At 52.1% G+C, this 18,794-nt stretch overlaps 6 protein-coding genes across 6 annotated transcripts; 4 read left to right on the forward strand and 2 right to left on the reverse strand.

Moving 5' to 3' along the window:
* Nucleotides 1-14: 14 nt before the first annotated feature.
* On the reverse strand, nt 15-479 carry Aspvir_006349 (mitochondrial 54S ribosomal protein mL41; the record flags this gene model as incomplete). The annotated part of the gene is made up of 2 exons (XM_043269551.1): nt 15-224; nt 291-479. The coding sequence occupies 2 exons, from the start codon at nt 477-479 to the stop codon at nt 15-17; spliced, it is 399 nt and encodes a 132-aa protein (XP_043125486.1).
* Nucleotides 480-779: 300 nt separating this feature from the next.
* On the forward strand, nt 780-3,721 carry Aspvir_006350 (UTP14 family protein; the record flags this gene model as incomplete). Its single annotated transcript, XM_043269552.1, has 2 exons — nt 780-3,482; nt 3,539-3,721. 2 exons carry the CDS (start codon nt 780-782, stop codon nt 3,719-3,721), a joined length of 2,886 nt encoding a protein of 961 aa, XP_043125487.1.
* A 1,603-nt stretch (nt 3,722-5,324) lies between these two features.
* On the forward strand, nt 5,325-8,558 carry Aspvir_006351 (glucan endo-1,3-beta-D-glucosidase; the record flags this gene model as incomplete). The annotated part of the gene is made up of 8 exons (XM_043269553.1): nt 5,325-5,480; nt 5,529-5,934; nt 5,987-6,085; nt 6,140-6,252; nt 6,302-8,029; nt 8,095-8,156; nt 8,226-8,485; nt 8,536-8,558. 8 exons carry the CDS (start codon nt 5,325-5,327, stop codon nt 8,556-8,558), a joined length of 2,847 nt encoding a protein of 948 aa, XP_043125488.1.
* A 2,397-nt stretch (nt 8,559-10,955) lies between these two features.
* On the forward strand, nt 10,956-12,378 carry Aspvir_006352 (uncharacterized protein; the record flags this gene model as incomplete). The annotated part of the gene is made up of 3 exons (XM_043269554.1): nt 10,956-11,348; nt 11,411-12,246; nt 12,306-12,378. 3 exons carry the CDS (start codon nt 10,956-10,958, stop codon nt 12,376-12,378), a joined length of 1,302 nt encoding a protein of 433 aa, XP_043125489.1.
* A 552-nt stretch (nt 12,379-12,930) lies between these two features.
* Nucleotides 12,931-17,679, forward strand: Aspvir_006353 (low-affinity phosphate transporter; the record flags this gene model as incomplete). The annotated part of the gene is made up of 8 exons (XM_043269555.1): nt 12,931-13,239; nt 13,308-13,640; nt 13,702-14,120; nt 14,365-14,423; nt 14,491-15,055; nt 15,113-16,649; nt 16,707-17,484; nt 17,534-17,679. The coding sequence occupies 8 exons, from the start codon at nt 12,931-12,933 to the stop codon at nt 17,677-17,679; spliced, it is 4,146 nt and encodes a 1,381-aa protein (XP_043125490.1).
* A 252-nt stretch (nt 17,680-17,931) lies between these two features.
* Aspvir_006354 (uncharacterized protein) lies at nt 17,932-18,732 on the reverse strand (the record flags this gene model as incomplete). The annotated part of the gene is made up of 2 exons (XM_043269556.1): nt 17,932-17,938; nt 17,996-18,732. 2 exons carry the CDS (start codon nt 18,730-18,732, stop codon nt 17,932-17,934), a joined length of 744 nt encoding a protein of 247 aa, XP_043125491.1.
* Nucleotides 18,733-18,794: the final 62 nt, after the last annotated feature.

Raw genomic sequence — 18,794 nt, forward strand, 5'->3', positions numbered from 1 at the left:
CTTAATCCAAGGGATCATTGACGGGAGGCCGCCTGGCTCGCCGCTGATTCTTGCTCGAGTCGCTCCTGTTCCAGCACTTCTTGACCATTATCCGAAGCCCACATGTCAAGATAGTCCTTCGCACCAAACGCTCGCTCGACGATAACCGTTCTACCGTTCTTCTCAATCTCTCTCGTGTACTTGCCCTTTGTCGGCGTCATGCGTTTCGTCACAAACGGCGTGAGCTGGTTCGCGAATGTTAGATCAGATGCTAGAGGTCGAGTTTTCATGAATAATCTTGAGCAACGCACCTTGAAATCAGCCAGATTTTCAGGGACGACATATGTGCGGACTCTCTTCCAATCGATCACATAAGAGCCATTCTTCGCGAAGTAACCCATTGATCCGGTCCGGTTTCCCTTGTAGTAACCGCCATTGACCTGCTTGGTGGTCAGACGCAATCGCGCCATCATCGGTTGCGAAGGCTTGAACATTGCCATAGCGTGAGATGCGGCGCTCCAGTTATGCGATAAATGCAGCCGTCGAAGATGTACCGTCGCCCAGTCGTCGGAGTTGAGAAAAGGTCGTGCAAGTCGGGCGGCGCTACTTAGCTCCGCCGCGCCGAGAACTTTTTTTCCGCTGCCCGCAAGAGTTTAAAAATTATTTTTATGGAGTTGACTGGTCCTGCGCTCCGCACTCGTTTTGAGACTGAGTAGCCACATTCTCAGGCTCTCATATCTACTTATTGATTTTGGTCTTGAGACTCGTGTTTCCCATTTTTCTACCGTCAAGATCACACCATGCCTCGCAGACAAACTCAGTTGCGGGGTCCGAAGGACCAGCCTTCCAAAAAGTCGGCCCCAAAAAAGAACACCGGGAAAAAAGCACTGAATGCGCTCTCGATCGCAGAAAGCCAGGTCACCGATAAATTAGGAGTAAGGCGCAACCGCTTAGGCCAGATTTATGACCCCTCCAAGCGTAAACGGAACACCAACCGTGATATGGACGACTCGGATGGCCCCGATAACAAGCGTCGTCGATTCGGGGGCGATGATGAATCAGAACTGAGCAGTAACGCCGGCAGCGACGGAGAAGGGCACAGGTGGAGATTGGGTCAAGTCGACAGCGATGACGATGAAGAGTTGGACAGTGATGAGGCCTTGGGCTCAAGCGACGAAGAACGCTTTGAGGGCTTTACGTTTCGCGGAAGCTCAACAACCAATGCCGGGTCGAAGCCGAAGGCGAAGAAATCCAAACGCGTGCGCGAAATCAACCTGGACGAGGATGTCGAGGAATCAGAGGAGGAAGACGAAGATCTGGACGAAGACGATGACGACCTTGGAGAGGATGCCATCGATCTTACTACTGCCTGGGACCTAAATACAGCTGAGGAGGAGAAGGCAAAGGCCGCAGCATCTAAAAAGAAGCAGGCTGAACCGGATGAGTCGGAGGAGTATGACTCGGGCAGCGAAGAGAGCGACGATGAATCCGACGAGGAGAGCGGGCTATCGATGTCAGATGACGATGCCAACGAAGCAGATGAGCATGGTCTTTCAAAACTACAGAGCTTCGTCAATGCGTTGGAGCCAGAGTCTACGAATAAGCCAACTCGGAGAATAGGAGGCGCACAAGAACACGCCAAGCCTACGGAATACGGACTGACTTCGTCACGAAAGCTTACAGTCGCCGACCTCTTGCCCTCCATTACCGATTCCCGCCTAAAGAGCTCGTTAAAGCATGTCGACGCGGCCCCGTCTTCTCACAAACAGTCATCTGGAATACCTGGTAAACTGGACGCGCCCCTGGCGAAACGTCAACAAGATCGGCTGGACCGAGCAGCAGCATACGAAAAGAGCAAAGAGACATTGAACCGCTGGCTCGAGACTGTCAAGGCTAATCGACGAGCGGAACACCTGATGTTCCCTCTACCTGATCCCGACGCCCAGCAAACACACAGAATCGGCCCTACGAAGCCGCAGACAGATCTCGAAGCTACGATTCAAAATATCTTAGTTGAAAGTGGTCTTGCGGATCCGAGCGGCAAATCGACTGAGGAGCAGGTCCAGGAATTTGAGGAGCTGCAGGCACGAAAGTTGCCCATTGAGGAAATTAGAGCCCGCAGGGCAGAGTTGCGCAAGCAACGTGATTTGCTGTTCCGGGAAGAAGTACGGGCCAAGCGAATCAAGAAGATCAAAAGCAAGTCGTATCGCCGCGTGCACCGGAAGGAGCGCGAGCGTCTAGAGCAGCAGGAAAGACAAGCTCTTCTGGAAGCTGGCGTGGACTTGGAGGAGGAAGATCGAGAGATGAATGAGCGCCGCCGAGCTGAGGCTAGAATGGGCACCAAACACAAGGATAGCAAGTGGGCAAAGAGCCTCAAGCAGACTGGCCGTACCGCTTGGGACGAGGACGCTCGACGAGGTGCAGCAGAACAGGCCCTGAAGGAAGAAGAGCTGCGGAGGCGAATTGAAGGGAAGAGTGTTTCCCGAGCGGATGAGGATTACCTGGGTTCCTCCAGTTCAGAGTCGGAAGAAGAAGATCCTTGGGCAGAAGATGCAGGCTCGGATGCTGAGAAGCAGAAACTACGCAAGAAACTTGAGGGGCTGGAGGGGGATGATGTGGATGCCTCGGAGATAACTGGTCCACATGCTAACCTTTTCTCCATGAAATTCATGCAGAACGCAGAGGCCGCACGCAAAGCACAAAATGACGCTGAAATTCGACGACTCAACAGAGAACTCCGCGGCGAAGAAGAGTCGCAGTCTGAAGCAGAGTCTGAGGTTGGTCGCCGTAAATTCGGCCAGTCTCATGATGACAAATCCGGCAAGGATAAGAAACAAAAGTCGTTGCCCAAGAATGAGTTTGAGGAGGCACCAGGTTCCGATGATGAGGCCGACTCCGCGCTTAATCAAGTGGTCGACGTCGTCGTCAATCAGTCGGACAAGAAGAAATCATCTGAGCGCCCAGGGAAAAAACAGGCTGTGCGGCCATCTGGTGGCGCACCTGAGCAAAAGGAGACTACTACAGAAGAGGAGAATCCTTGGCTGGTGCAGACAAAACGAAACAACCGTCGCGCGACAGCGGATGATTCGCAGCAGACTATCGATGTCACTCTTGGCGCTGAGACTGTCGAGGCGCCTAAGAAACAGAAGGATCAGTCGACTATCAGCTCTAAGAAAGGCCAAGCCGAGGACGACGATGGCAGCGATGACGAGGACAGTGTGCCAGTCCTACTCAAGAACCATGATCTTGTGAAGAGAGCGTTCGCCGGAGATGAGGTGGTACAAGAGTTCGAGCAAGATAAACTCCAAACCATCGAAGAGGAGGGTGACAAGGTTATCGATGAGACCCTTCCTGGATGGGGCAGCTGGACCGGTGATGGAGTCAGCAAGAGGGAGCAAAGGCGACAGAAGAAGGTCTTGACCAAGGTTGAAGGTGTCAAGCCTGAGAACCGAAAGGATGCAAAGCTTTCTCGGGTGATCATCAACGAGAAACGCATCAGGAAGGTAAGCGATTCCTGTTTCCACCGATGCACGAGTGATTGAATACTGATCTCTTCTAGAACACCAAGTATATGGCGACTCAGCTTCCTCATCCTTTCGAAACCAAGGCACAGTACGAAAGATCATTGCGTCTCCCCATCGGCCCTGAATGGTCTACCAAGGAGACATTGCAGAACGCAACCAAGCCTCGCGTGATGATCAAACAGGGCATCATCAAGCCAATGGAGAAGCCCATGATCTAAGGCATTTCTTTTTGGGCCATGTATATTTGTGTGTTTTATGATTGTGATACTCCTGCTGTGTAGGGTGCTATAACATGATAGAGTGTCACAATACCAACGGGTCAAAAAATGGGGTAATGAACGGCGTTCCTGGAGCGTATTGGAACAAATATATTGTAATTCCTACAATCATCTGTACTTCCTGCAATATAGTAGATCAATCACAATCTGCATGATAGTTTTTGCATGCACGAGCAAAGAGTAGAGTAGAGGTAGATGATCAGGTCGGGTGAGCAATGACGGGTTGCTGTAGCATAACAGCACGAGCTCACTTCCCCAGCAATTGCAACCTCACCCTTTAATGTATCCTTTCCTTTGTTCCTCTGTTGATGGAATCCTAAACGAAGCTGCCATGTGGCCTCTGTGATTATCGAGAACCCAGCTGGCATCTTCTCGATGACCAGTTTATGAGGGTATTTTCACCTGACTGATTACGCCATTAGCCATGAGGTTGTCTGAGCACCGACTGCTCAGATGGTGTAATGTGCGGATAACCTGTGATCTAACTACGCATCTGCCTTGGCCCTGACGAAATCTTTGACAAAATTGACCATCAATATGAATCTCAAACTCTCTTTATTTCCAGTCCGTACGAGTCCTCTCATGTGTGGCTTACGTTGGCGTATGGATCTGCCCGCAAGATTCGACTATTCAGCTGCCTGCCCTGCTCCACACCCTTCCTGCCCAGAATGGATTCGTTACATCTTCCAACTTCAATCATTCTATCCTCCTTTTCGTCGTTCGCATCACCCGGTTGAATCATTTCCATCCTGTAAGTAAGTCATCCGTCTCTCATACCAGTGTGCGGAGAACGATTTTCGGCTAGATGGAGGCCTCTCTGGCAACCGTTCGGATTGCTTGTACGCGGATCACAATGATAAAGCATTCCAGTGCCCTCGTTCCTGCATTGTTTTGCCCTTTCGGGTCCACCACGCATACTGCTAATCGCACATTGAGTCCAATCAATTGACTGACAATCTGTTTAGATCTACACTCGTGTCATCTCCCGCTGTCTGTCCTCTAGACAAAGTTTGGGTCATCCGATAACCCTTGACGGGGAACAGCCTACTTCGGCCTGGTGAGATTCTCGCTAGTCGTGACTGGAATTTGAAATTTCGATATTGGTGAGCAATGTTTTCCTTTATCTGGGCCTGCTGGGCCTCGTCCGTCCTTTTGTTTTCTTTCGCGACACTCCCCTCGAGTTGTCTGGCCTATCCCAAGAGGAAGCGTACTCGACGTATACGCTATGTGCCACAAATCGGGTTGAATACACTCATTTTCGTCACTCTCTTTCCTCTCATTGCAAATCATATTCCCTATCACCTCTCCTTTACTTCAACGAGGCTCAAACTGTCCTTCTGCTTTCTGTGCATTCGCTCCTTTGAAGCTCCGGAGCGGCGCTCTGCGACCTGGGACAAAGGGGCCTATTCAATTCTTTTTTGCAACACTAGATCAGTATACGTAACTTCTTGTATCGTTGTCTTGCGCTTCTTTGAGGCCGTGAGACAGCTGGTCCTTCGATATCAGTCACCACGGGCACGACAGAAGGATGGTCGCGGCAACCATGTGGCGCTCTACAGTCATGCTGACCTGGCTGTTGGCCTCAGAGACAGTACATTCCCTACCTTGGCCGGTCGAGCCGACCAGTACCATTGAGTTCAGAACCCAATATCCTCCCAAAACGCAGGAGGCTAGATTGCACGTACCCGAGACGCACGGAGTAAGTTCATGGGTATCCCGTCCGTGGCTGTCACTTACCCTCAAATAGTTCTATCCAACGAGTTTGGAACGCGAAGGTCGCTTGGCAGAGCAGCCCTTTCCTACTAACTCGAAATTGGGCCATCTATTGGACCCGTTGCTGCATCCTCAAGGTGGTTCCAAATCCGGTGTGCTGGATTTGTTATTATCAGGCCTACTGCCGCAAACTCATCACGTTCCCACTAAGCGTCCGACTACGAATCCCCCAGTTGTAACCTCATCTTCACCCTCAGAGCCCTCAACCTCAGACGAGACACTGCCACTAATCACCAGCCCGCCGGTGGTGCCAACTGCCAGCTCAAGCTTGACCACGGCCAACGAAGAAGCCTCAGACGCGATTGTCAGTCAGAATACTGGCTCGACTAGGCCAGGTTATCCATCTCACGACGGTAACTCGTCTAGCTCTTCGGAACCAGGTTAGTCTGAGATTGCAGATGCACATAAACTTGATTTCTGACTCAATTTCAGCCAGTGAAGCTACTTCTTCTGTTGAAACCCAGGCGGCAATTTCCGCAGCGTCAGACGACCCAGTTCAGCAGAGTCAGTCATCCAGTGAGCCAGTATCAGGTGAGTTTACCATCGGCAACACCACGGATTTGTTGACTGATGAGGTATGAGTAGCTTCCGCTATCCCTATGGCAGGCGGTCAAGACGTCTTTGTACCAGTGTCGACTGGTCCGATTCCCAACACGATTGACTCAAGAAACGATCATCCCGTACCTAAGAATGGAATCGTAAGCTCCCGAGCCCTGTTCTTTTGATGGCATTATCTGATCCATACAGGTCGACACGGACACTCCTGTTGAGACGAACAAGTTCTATTCGGGGCTCTTCTTGGGAACGCAAACCAACGACACTTTTACGCACCCCTACAGCATTGCTTGGGTGAAGGGAAGTGGAACGTCGCAAAGCTATGGCATGGCGATCTCCCATGTCGAGAGTAACGTAATCGCGCAGGGCCCGGTCAGAACGGCAATTCCCGGTAGCCCTATATCATATTATATCAATCCGATCGGCATCCATTCCGTTATTCTGTCAGCAAGTGAGCTGGGTGCATCTACTGTACTCACCACTGAAAATCCGCTCCCTTTCTCGGCCAACGCGGTGCTACGACCTTCTGCTGGCTCATCCCAGAGCATCACCCTTCCTGTAGTGCAGGGCATGGGATTTGTGACTGGCATTTACAGCAACTTGCAGCCTAAGATCCAGAGCGGTGTCTTCTTCAACACAATGGTAACTGCTGGATCGCCACGTGCTGGTATATTCAAATACAGCCTATCCCTTGAGGATGGAACATCATGGCTTCTCTACGCAACGCCTGACGACGGGGCTGATCCAGAGCTACGGTTGGTGTCAAACAGCGAGATTATCGGGCCCGCCGGCTGGTCCGGCACGATCCAGGTGGCCAAGAACCCGGCCGGCGCATCTGGCGAGAAGTTCTACGATAACTCTTCTGGTGTTTATGCTGTCGAGGGTGCAGTCATGGGCTCGGTGTCAGAGAGTACTGGAACGTACAAGCTGATGTGGGCTAAGGCAGGAAAGGATGCGCAAAACACCCCGTTGCTGATGTTTGCTCTCCCACATCATATGGAATCGTTCGACGCCAGTACACAAAGCCGAGCGACGAATATCACGCTTAGAACCACCACCAAAGGCCAGGCGACCGCGGTCATAGGGGAATATTGGACAATGGTTGAACCTGAGCTCCCCATTTCCATGGGTTTTGCCCCATGGTCGGTTTCGGGAGGCAGCATTGACCGAATATCGCCCGCAGCCCAGCAGGTCATCCTAGCTGCAGCTCCCACAGAACTTCAACAAGATATGGATGCTCAGACCAATCTCAATAGCATGTATTTCAGCGGCAAGGCGCTGAGCAAGTTTGCTACCCTCGTGTATACAGTTGACAAACTGGGGGGTAACAGCACTCTTGCGGCCGAGGGCCTTGAGCGGTTGAAGAACTCCTTTGCCCGTTTCATCGAGAACAAGCAACAGTTTCCCCTTGTCTACGACAATGTCTGGAAAGGAGTGGTATCCTCTGCCAGCTATGCCTCTGGTGACGTGGGCGCTGATTTTGGGAATACGCTTTACAACGACCATCATTTCCACTACGGATACTTCATCCATGCTGCTGCAATCATAGGATCCATGGATCCTCAGTGGCTTCTAACAAGCAAAGATTGGGTCAATATGCTTGTCCGTGATGCTGGAAACTCAGCCGGAAATGATCCGCTCTTTCCGTTCTCGCGCGGGTTCGACTGGTTCCATGGCCATTCTTGGGCAAAGGGTCTTTTCGAATCCTTTGACGGCAAAGACGAGGAGTCGACGTCGGAAGATGCGATGTTTGCGTACGCTCTGAAGATGTGGGGAAAGACTATTGGGGATGTTAGTATGGAGGCGCGAGGCAACTTGATGCTGGCCATCCTACGCCGAAGCCTCCGGAATTACTTTTTGATGGAAAGCGACAACAAGAACCAGCCGGCGAACTTCATTGCCAACAAGGTCACGGGCATAGTATGTCAAGCATTGTTACCGTATGTCTTGTGGGGTCAGTCTCCAACTGACACAATTTCTTCCAGTTGTTCGAAAACAAGGTGGACCATACTACTTACTTTGGCAGCAATCTGGAGTATATTCAGGGGTATGGACTTTTGTGCCCTTCATTGTCATTGGCAATATCGAGACCCTGCATTGCTGATTTGTGACATAGGATCCATATGCTACCCATCCTCCCGTCTTCTGCGTTTGTCCGCAGCAAGGAGTTTGTGCAGGAGGAATGGGATGCCATGTTTGCAAGCAACGGCCCAGCGCCAGCCGAGAACGTGGTAGGCGGGTGGAAGGGCGTACTGTACGCCAATCTCGCACTGGTGGACCCAGCCGCTTCGTGGAACTTTTTCACTCAGCCCAACTTCGACTACAGCTGGATTGACGGGGGAGCCAGCCGGACGTGGTACCTTGCCTATGCAGCAGGTGAGTATATCGACTGAAAGTATGCCGAGGCGTTTGCTGACACGTACTAGCACTCGGTGCTGTGCCATCCTAACTTGTCCGCAACTTCGGGCGGTTTATGTTGCTTGGCATCTAGTCTACAAGGAGTATTACGCGTGAAGCTTATTGCGGAGGAATTCGTTGTATCTTATGACTTATTTAGTGATCGCATGAACGCTTTCTGCGCACATGTATCTATGGACTATATGAGAGCTGGATGTTCGAGGATATTCATAGACTTAAGTAATGTGATAATTGAACATGTCAGACTAGCCTTGGTGATGTGGTGAAATTCTGATATGCTTCTCCAGTGGCTTGGGCCATTGGATCGGCTGTCAGCCTCTGTATCCGAGGGCTTCTTACTCCGTAGAGCCTGGTAGATAGATGGCGTGGCTGAGCAGGTCATGGTTGGATCTGCATCTGATAGCGCCAATATAAAGTGAGTTGCAGGGGTGGTGACGGACGAATGAACCGAGCCAATCTGGGGCAGTTGCGCAGGTCTCCAGATCACAACACAGCGCATGATAAGCAATCTCCTTACAGAATAGGTAGGCAGACAAGGGGTTGCGCTTAGCATGAGTGAGTTGTGAAGCCACATGATGTAGGTATACTTTCTGGGTGCATTGCGGCGTGCAGATAGGACTGTCAGCATGGGGTGCATCAATCATCAGACACGTGTTGATTACCCCAAGCATCCCACTGAGGTTTATCTCCTCTTTTAATCTATCTGATGATTTTGTCTGATGTGATTCTTAATTGATGAGATTTATCACGTTGCTCCACACCACAGTGGTACGACTAGGATAGTGCAGGCGCTATGATCGATTTTACTATTGCGTGGTGGGTCTAATTGTGGCAGTGCATCTTGGCATGGAAGATCTGTGGATGGAGTGACTCGTCCTCCCGTGGATTCTCAGATGAATGCATGGAGATGTTTCGTGTTGAGACGAGTCTGACGGATTTACTCTATGTATGGTTTTGCAATTGGTATTAGATATCTAAGGTATCTACTCTATGAGAAGAATGAATCTAACTGCTTGATGTCCAACTGCATTGCGAGTTAAGCTACTGGCTGGAGCTTTTGCAGATGCCCCACTGTAAAGCATCACTTTGGCGCCAACTTCATCATCATAATCGACATCATCATTGCATACATCTAGCGAGGTACCTGGCTGATATTCAAACTTGATATACTCTTGTAATTCTACAATTGAGGCCCACGTTTCCGGGTCAGTCGTGGTCAACGTCATCCACTCTAGTACATAGCTGCATCGTCTAAAGAAGGCATTGCTGCCAGCGCCAATTTCCAATCCTGCGCCCACGTCTGGGCAGTCAAGACTTTGAGAAGCGTGCCGAGACTGTTAGCTTCAGGTCTCTAGCCTCGCCTCCTGTTCAAGGGTAAGCTCACCTGAAACTCCTGCTCCTTTGAGGATCAAAGCATCAGCTTTGAGGCTGTGCACTGCGGACTCTGCTCACTGCAGTTACTCTGTTTTGTCCCCTCCCCCAGATTGAAAGCTCGACTGACAGGACAATTCTCTGCTCTTGGACAAGACTTCTACCTACGTCTCCGGATATCCACAGTAGTCAAGGTACGTACGTGGCTGGATGCTTGCAGATCCTGTAGTCTATCTACATAGTTTCTCGCACCGCACTCTTCCGTCGACCTCTTCTCTCCAATTGAGAGGAAGAATATCTGAGTTGGATTTTAGCCCATGATCATCTCGATTGGTTCGCGTGAGCGTTAATCTAATCCTTTTTCTCATTCTTCAGCGAAAAGTGGACATTCCCCTCTGCGACAAGACCACTGCGGTTGTCTTGGTTCGCCAATCCTCTTGCCAACCACGAGCTAGACTACCTAACTTAACTGCCATTTGCAATTTCGCCCCGGTTCCAGAATTTTTCTCTCCTCGGGTCCCAAGATTCCAGACAAGGACGGACTATCAGATTCAATCCTAGACTGACCGGTTACAATCCTACATATTTCAGGGTTAACCCACTTTTTCCCTCCTGTCCTATCGCGGTTCCCTGGTCGTTTCCCGCGCCACTGTCTGATCCCAATGTGTAGGTGCCACACCTTCATCACCTCCATCACCACTGCTACTGCTACTGCTACTGCTACTGCTACTACGCAGAGTACAACCAGTTTTTTCCTTTCTCTCATAACTCCCCACTTGTGACCTTCCATTATTCATTCCTTCATTTTCCCTCTTTTATCATACGGAGTATCTTCCGTCTATTTCATAAATTTCTTTTCATTTTCCAAGCCTCTCTTTGTTCTCTCTCGCCTATCAAGCGGTCGTTCTTTTGATTCTTGAACTATCATTTCTTGCGGAGGATCGTGAGACGAAACTCTCAAGAAATTTGGCTAATCGGATGTGTCGAATCTGGTACAGCATCGAGGAATTTCCGTTCAGCCTTCCGAAGGTACTCGTGGGGTCCCAAAAAACGCAGTATGACCGGCTTCTCTTCTTCTCCAAACGGGGTTGGAGAGCCCAGTGAGCGCGATGCTCTGATCAATGATATTCCCCGCATCAACTCAGGCCTTAGCCAGCATCGGCGCCACAAACGTGCACGACGCTGGCTGAACGTCCCCGCGCATGTCGTGCACTTGACCTGGCAGACCCTTGTGCGGGACTACGTCAACGTGCTGCTCGTGTTTGTTCCTCTAGGTATCATCTCCGGTGCGCTTCACTGGGACAGCACGGTTGTCTTCTCATTGAACTTCCTCGCGATCATCCCATTGGCGTCTCTGCTGAGCTTTGCGACTGAGGAACTGGCGGCTACTATGGGGCAGGCATTGGGTGGACTAATGAATGCTACTTTTGGAAATGCCGTTGAACTGATTGTAGGTTTATTCGTTTGATTTCTTTTATGCTTGACTATAGCTGACTTTGGGGACCATGGTAGGTCAGCATCATCGCCTTGAAGGACAACCAGATTCGTGTCGTCCAGGCAAGTATGCTGGGTAGTATCCTGTCGAACATCCTACTTGTGCTCGGATGCTGTTTCTTCATTGGCGGGCTCCGGTATTCCGAGCAGACATTCAACAGTACTGTCGCGTCCACCATGTCGTCCATGATGACGGTTGCATCTGCTTCGTTGATCATCCCAGCCACTCTCTACGCCTCTCTGTCACCGTCCCACTCCAAAGCTACGACGGATAATAATATCCTGATTCTTTCCCACGGTACCGCGATCATCCTCCTGGTTCTATACGTCATGTACCTGTACTTCCAGCTCAGATCGCATGCAGAGATGTTCGAGGAGGGTCAGGACGGACCCGATGCAGAGAATCAGGCGGACCATGAAGAAGAGGAGCACATTCTGAGCCCTCTGGCCGCCACCATTACTCTGGTTATCGTCACAGTCCTTGTCGCCGTCTGTGCCGACTACCTGGTTGGAAGCATCGACAGCATTGTGGAGAAGACGGGCATGAGCCGGACCTTCATCGGTCTTATCTTGATTCCCATTGTTGGAAATGCTGCGGAGCATGTGACCGCCGTCGTCGTCGCCTGGAAAGGGAAGATGGATCTGGCTATCGGCGTAGCCGTCGGCAGCAGCTTGCAGATCGCATTGTTCGTGACACCGTTCCTTGTCATCATGGGCTGGATCCTGAACGTTGAGATGACTCTCAACTTCCACATCTTTGAGACCGTCGCCTTCTTCATCTCCAGCTTGGTTGTGACCTTCCTCATTCAGGATGGCAAGTCGAATTATCTCGAGGGTGGGCTTTGCTTGGGAATGTAAGTTTGTCCGCTCTCCTCTCGATCAATGAGCCATGTTCTAACTTTCCGCGCCATAGGTATCTGATCCTAGCGCTAGCGTTCTACGTGTACCCTGATGATCCCATTGGCGATGCTCTTATTGCCAATTGAGCGACCAGTCCCTCTGCCGAGCTTTCAAGCCAGGAATTCAGTATTGATGTCATTGTTTCTGACATTGACTTGATTTTTACTTGATCACCGCGCTCCCTGACTTTGTGCTAAACAACTCGTTTTCCTATTGCACTAACTGGGTAAATACTGCTGGTCACCCTTGTGACTTCGGGGGCTCTGTATTTGCTGTACAGACGCACAATAGTGGGTTCTGATTACTCGGCCCCTGTATTTTGTATTTTCTTTCGACGTTCTCCTAATGAGTATACTTGGGATAGCAAAATGGCAGGTCCGGCCTGGATGCCACCGCTTTTATGTAAATCGCTACATCCTAGACCGTGTTCTAGTAACTCTTGTGAAACTGTAGCCCATTTCATCTGAAATACTGAATGACTTCATGCTCGAGTCGGGGAGTCTTGGCTTGGATGACTAAGCGACTGTGGAGAGGAAAATCGTTCTTCGCGGCTCCGACGAAGCCAAGGACGGAGGAGGGCAATTGAACACTCTTCCTCCAAATACGGTCTGTCGATTCAGGCATCGAGGAGAATCAACATGCCGCCTCGTATCAATCTTTTCACAGTGGGCAAGGCCTTGCCTGCCTTTCGCCCATCCACCTCATCCGCTGTCAGCTCGCGTTTCAGTATCAGCCGGCCTCTTACCGCATCGACCGTACAAGCACAGAGACGATGGAACTCGTCGAAATCAGAGAAGAAGGACGAATTGGATGGGATAAAAGGGCCTACGGAGGATCCGTTGCCTCACGTCAGCGAGGAAGCCGCGCAAATGGACAAGATCCTGCACGGTGGGAAGTACGAGGCTACTGCGAGCCCGGAGTTGGAGCAGGGGACTCCTGTCGCTGAGGTAGGTTTCTTCTTTTTTTTTTATCGATACTCTACGTCGCGGAATGCTGATTTCTCCTGTTGGGATAGATCCTGCAGCGCGATAAAGACGCCCTGAAGCACATGCCCAAGGTCATGCAAGACCAGCTGAAGCGATCGTCTGGCAACCGGTCCTTCTCGACCTTCACACGCCGCTACCAGCCGGACCTACAGGGTCAGGACCTGACCGATCCCTCGGCGGCCGTTGTCGCCAATATGATTAACCAGGTTAACCAGGAGGTCGCGGAGCTGCACCCCGGATTGAAGTTTCCGGCTCCTGAGAGCCTCCCCAAGACGGAGAATTTCCGCGAGAGATATGATTCGTTGCTGGAGCAGTTTACGAAATTGCTTATGCGGGATGGGAAGTTGAGCAAGGCCCAGAAGGTGTGTGCATCGCTCGAGACTTGGCGGGCTGTGACTGGTGCTAATCTAGTTGTCGTCGCAGAACATGTCCTTCATTCTTGACCATCTTCGAACTGCCCCTCCCCCGCAGCCGCACCTGAAGCGCCCCCTCCTCCCTGGTCCTCCCGGCCCGCAACTACCTCTGAACCCCGTCCTCTACCTCACATTGATCGTGGACTCGGTCGCACCTCTGATCAAGATCCGTCAGCAGAAGGGTATTGCCGGTGGTGGTGCCGCCGTGCAGATCCCAGTTCCTCTGATGCAGAGACAGCGGCGGCGGACGGCCATCAGATGGATCATTGATGCCTCTGATAAGCGTCGGGACAGCAGTTTCGCTCAGCGAGTAGCTCACGAGCTGGTCGCTGTTGCGGAAGGCCGTAGTGGTGTGTGGGATCGGAGGGAAGCGGTGCATAAGCTTGGTATTGCGGGTCGTTCGAATCTTGGTCTGGTCACTCAGCGCAGGTAAATAGTGATATCTATTCATTCATTCATTGTATTTTAGGCCATCAGCAATTGTAAATTATCTTTGCTTCATCTCGTATCTCGACTGTGGATGACTAAATCCTCGCTATCCCCGATCAGGCAAATCTGTGTTTGCTGCAAGGCACCCTGACAGCCTAAAGGTAGTCATTATACTATGTACTATCGACCAGGATTATGCTCAAAATATATCCATCTGATCATTCTCATCTTTCATCCGTCAAAGTCATGAGCGCACGCCATATACTGACGCCAAAGCCCTAATTCCTCAACCCCTCCGCGCTGGTTTGTTCGTCCAACGAGGCAACCACTCAGATCACCCGCACAGCAGCGCTGCGGGGACTCGACCCAGCCCAGACGCCGCAGTTCAGCTCCAGCTCCCTACCACTAAACGACCCATTATCAATAGGCCTAGTCCCCAACTTCGGAGTCGTTCCTTTTCTTTTCTCAAAATTTCCTCGAGTCGAAACCGTGTCGTCGAATGCTGTTGGGCGCACCGTGGCACGCATCGCATCTGCGACCGGTGCCTACGAACACGGACACGACGGCCACGACCAAAGCTTCGAGCTTGAAGACTTTCACACCCGCAGTCGCTACCCGCTTGTAACACGCGAACGCACTAGCTCCAACCATCTTCTTTCCACCGAGTCGGACTCGCACGCACAGGCAGAGACACAGGCAGAGGCGAGTGAGAAGTACTCGCAGCGGGGCGAAAAGAGCGGTCAAGGCTACAGGGCGACTTACCTCAGGCTCCGGTTTTGGGTAGAGGCTCTCCGGCGCCGACAGGCTCAGGCTTCAGCAAAGGAAAGTGCGGGGGGGCAAACGAAAGCGAAGATGAAGTTCTCGCATAGTATTCAGTTTAATGCGGTGCCGGACTGGAGTGCTTATTACATTGCGTATAGCAATTTGAAGAAATTGTGAGATTTTGTTCACTTTTTTTTGGACTGTGGACTTGCTAATGCTAATGCGTTTAGGATATATTCCCTCGAGCAGCATGCTCGGAAAGCGAACGGACAGGCACAGTCGGATGTCGAGTCCGCGCCGTTGTTAAGCGAGGCACCTACGCCCGAGGCCGTGTTTCGGCGGGCTCTGAACGCAGAGCTGGAGAAGATATGCAGTTTCTACGAAGTCAAGGAGTCGGAGATACTCAAGGAGGTGGAGGATGTTGTCCGCGATGCCGAGGAGTACTCGTCCAGGACGGACGGGGCGGACGTGGACCCCATGAGTGACGCCATGGTCAAGTGGCGGAGGATGAGCTCTGGCTCTCACTCGCGCCCGCGCACCGGCAGCTCGTACCGCGATTTACCGTCGGAGGAGACGGATGACGATGATGGAGCGGATAGCGATGACGAGCATCAGCCGCCGGCTGGGCAGAGAACGGTGCCGTTGACGGCTCGGTCGCGCTCGGACATGAGCGATTCGAGATTCATGGCTGACTCGATGCTTCTGGGGTTTGTTCGGCGAGGGAGCGGTGGGCATGATGAGCATTGCAAGGATCCGCGGTTTCTGGACCTGTACAACGAGGGCTTGTCGCTGAAGCAGCGGGCCGTGAATGTCTATGTCTCGCTGTGCGGCCTCAAGTCGTACATCCAGCTGAACAAGACTGGGTTCTCCAAGGCGTTGAAAAAGTTCGACAAGATCCTCGACTGCAGTTTGCGGCGGGAGTACATGAGCTCCACCGTTTCTCCGGCTTATCCTTTTACGGATTCGACCATGAAGAAGATCGAGGACGTGATCGCCCGGGTCGAGCAGCTCTACGCGGACGTGATTACGGGCGGCGACCTGCCGCTGGCCAAACGGGAGCTGCGACTGCATCTGAGAGAGCACGTTGTCTGGGAGCGGAATACTGTCTGGCGAGAGATGATTGGCATTGAGCGCAAGGCCCAGGCCGCGAATGTTGGTATCCGTCGGACACTGCTGGGAATGGATGAGGACCCGGCTGCCGCACGACGACAGGGTGATGAGCAGGAGGCTGCAGCCAAAGAGATCAAGACGCCGTTTGGTCGCTATAGCGTGCCCGAGTGGCTCTGCAGCTTGAGTTTCGGGACTCTGATTGTCATTCTGGCGGTGTTTATCGTCTTGCTCTATGCTCCGATCATGGATAAACCGGAGCAGCAGAACTGCCTGGCAATGCTTGTGTTTGTCAGTCTGTTGTGGGCCACAGAAGTCATTCCCCTCTTCGTGACGTCCCTTTTGATACCCTTCCTGGTCGTCATGCTGCGCATTATGAAGTCCGCGGAGAAGCCGTACCAGCGTCTGGGACCAAAGGACGCCACGAGCGCGGCTTTCAGCGCGATGTGGACGCCGGTGATCATGCTCCTGCTGGGAGGATTCACCATTGCCGCTGCGTTGTCCAAGTACGACATTGCTCGTCGGATGGCCATGTTTGTGCTGAGCAGGGCCGGCTCCAATCCCAAAGTTGTTCTGCTGACCAACATGTTTGTGAGCATGTTTCTTAGTATGTGGATTAGCAATGTGGCCTCGCCGGTTCTTTGCTACTCCATTATTCAGGTATGTCCCCTCTTTCTGGGGTTGCTAGTTTTGGATAGATGCTAACCTCTCACTCAGCCTCTACTTCGTAATCTCCCTCCTGATTCCGACTTTGCCAAAGCCCTTGTGCTGGGTATTGCGCTGGCTGCCAATGTTGGAGGCGCCGCGTCGCCGATTGCGTCGCCCCAGAATATCATCGCGCTGCAGAACATGTACCCGAGTATTAGCTGGGGGACGTGGTTCTTTGTTTCGCTGCCCGTCTGCATCATTTCGATTCTTTTGATTTGGCTCCTCTTGCTGGCTACGTTCCATCCCAGCCGGGGCACAACCATTGTGCCGATGCGACCGGTCAAGGACCGGTTTTCGGGAGTGCAGTACTTTGTCACGATTGTGACGCTGTTCACCATCGGGCTGTGGTGTGCCAGCCATCAGCTCGAGCACGTCTTTGGCGATATGGGGGTGATCGCCATCATCCCGATGGTGCTGTTCTTTGGAACGGGGATCCTGAACAAGGAGGACTTCAACAACTTCTTGTGGACGATCATCATCCTAGCGGCCGGCGGTCTCTGTCTCGGCAAAGCAGTGACCTCGTCCGGGCTGCTGCACACGATCGCCAAGGCGATCACCGCGCGCGTCGACCACTTCAGTCTGTACGGGGTTCTGATTGTGTTTTCGGCGCTGATCCTGGTCATGGCGACGTTCATCTCGCACACGGTTGCGGCGCTGATCATGCTGCCGCTGGTGCGCCAGATTGGCGTGGGTATGGACGACCCGCATCCGAACTTGCTGGTGATGGCGAGTGCGTTGATGTGTTCGGTGGCCATGGCATTGCCGACCAGCGGGTTTCCCAATATGAGTATGCATCCTTTTCACTTTTTTCTCAAGCGTAATGCTAACATGTACAGCTGCTATTATGACCGAGGTCCCGCAAACGGGTCAACGGTACCTCCACGTGCGGCATTTCTTCACTCGCGGTATCCCGGCCAGTTTGATGTCGTTTGCGGTGATTGTGACGGTTGGGTATGGATTGATGTATACTGCGGGGTTGTAGGTAGTCTTAGATGGTAGAGTGTATACAGATTAGCTTAGGGTATCTACACGTGTTGTCTTGGAATAGTCAATGGTCATGTAATGTCATTAATCATGAGCGCCATGTAGGTATAGTAAGCTAGCTACTGCACACGCAGCTGAATATACAGAGGATGGGATAGAAACGAGCTCCAGCAAAGCAATCAAGACAAGACGATACGATCATAACAGTCTAGGTTTTGCATCCAGCGACAACCACGAAGGAAAGAAGAAATCAGTTCCTGACAAGACGTTAGCACCCACACTCATCATATGAGGCAAAGGAAAGGGAGACATACAATAATCCCAACGTCAAATCACCATGAATCTTCGCCTTGAGCTGCACCTCAATATCTAGATTCAGATCCAGCCGCAGCCGCAACTGCTCGTCCCGTCCTCCATCGTCTTTCTCTTCCTTGTTCCCGCCCAGCAGCCCGCCGACGGCCTTGCCCGCCGACCCCGTCACGCCGTTCAGCGCGTTCCCCGCGGTGTTCTGCACAAGGTCGCCGACCTGGTTCACGCCGCCGAGGCCGCCGAGTGGGCCGCCGTCTTGTTGCTGCTGTTGCTGCTGCTCCGTCTGGGGACGCTGACGCCGGCGGCGGGGCTTCTCCATTGCGTTGTTGTCCATTTCGGGGCGGGGGATGCTTTCTGTGTCTGAGTCGGGGCGGTAGCGCTGGGGTTTTCTTCTGCGGGGGCGGGGTTGTTCTTGTTGTGGCTCTTGTTCTTGTTCTTGTTGTTGGTCTGTGGCTTCGCCGTTGGCGTTGTTGTTGTTTGTATCCTGTTGGGGTTCTTCCTTGGTGTCTTCAGGAGGACCCTCGTTGTTTTCTTGTTCCGGTTCTTGTTCTTGGTCTTGTGCTTCTGCTTGTTCAGGCTGAGGCTGAGGCTCCTCCTGCTGCTGCTTCTTCTTGCCTAGCTTGGGAGGCTTCTTTGTTGGTGTCTGGGTATCTGTCTTTGGGGTTGGGGGGGCACCGTCTTCTGTCTGGGTAGGGTTCCGAGTCGGACTAGAAGGACGACTGGTGTTTTCCTGATCGGACATGGTGGAAGAAAAGAGAAAGAGACTAAGATGGTGGGAGGATGGAGGGGATGACAGCGTTTATA

This window comes from Aspergillus viridinutans, assembly GCF_018404265.1.
Source record: "Aspergillus viridinutans IFM 47045 DNA, scaffold_4, whole genome shotgun sequence".
Lineage (NCBI taxonomy): Eukaryota > Fungi > Ascomycota > Eurotiomycetes > Eurotiales > Aspergillaceae > Aspergillus > Aspergillus viridinutans.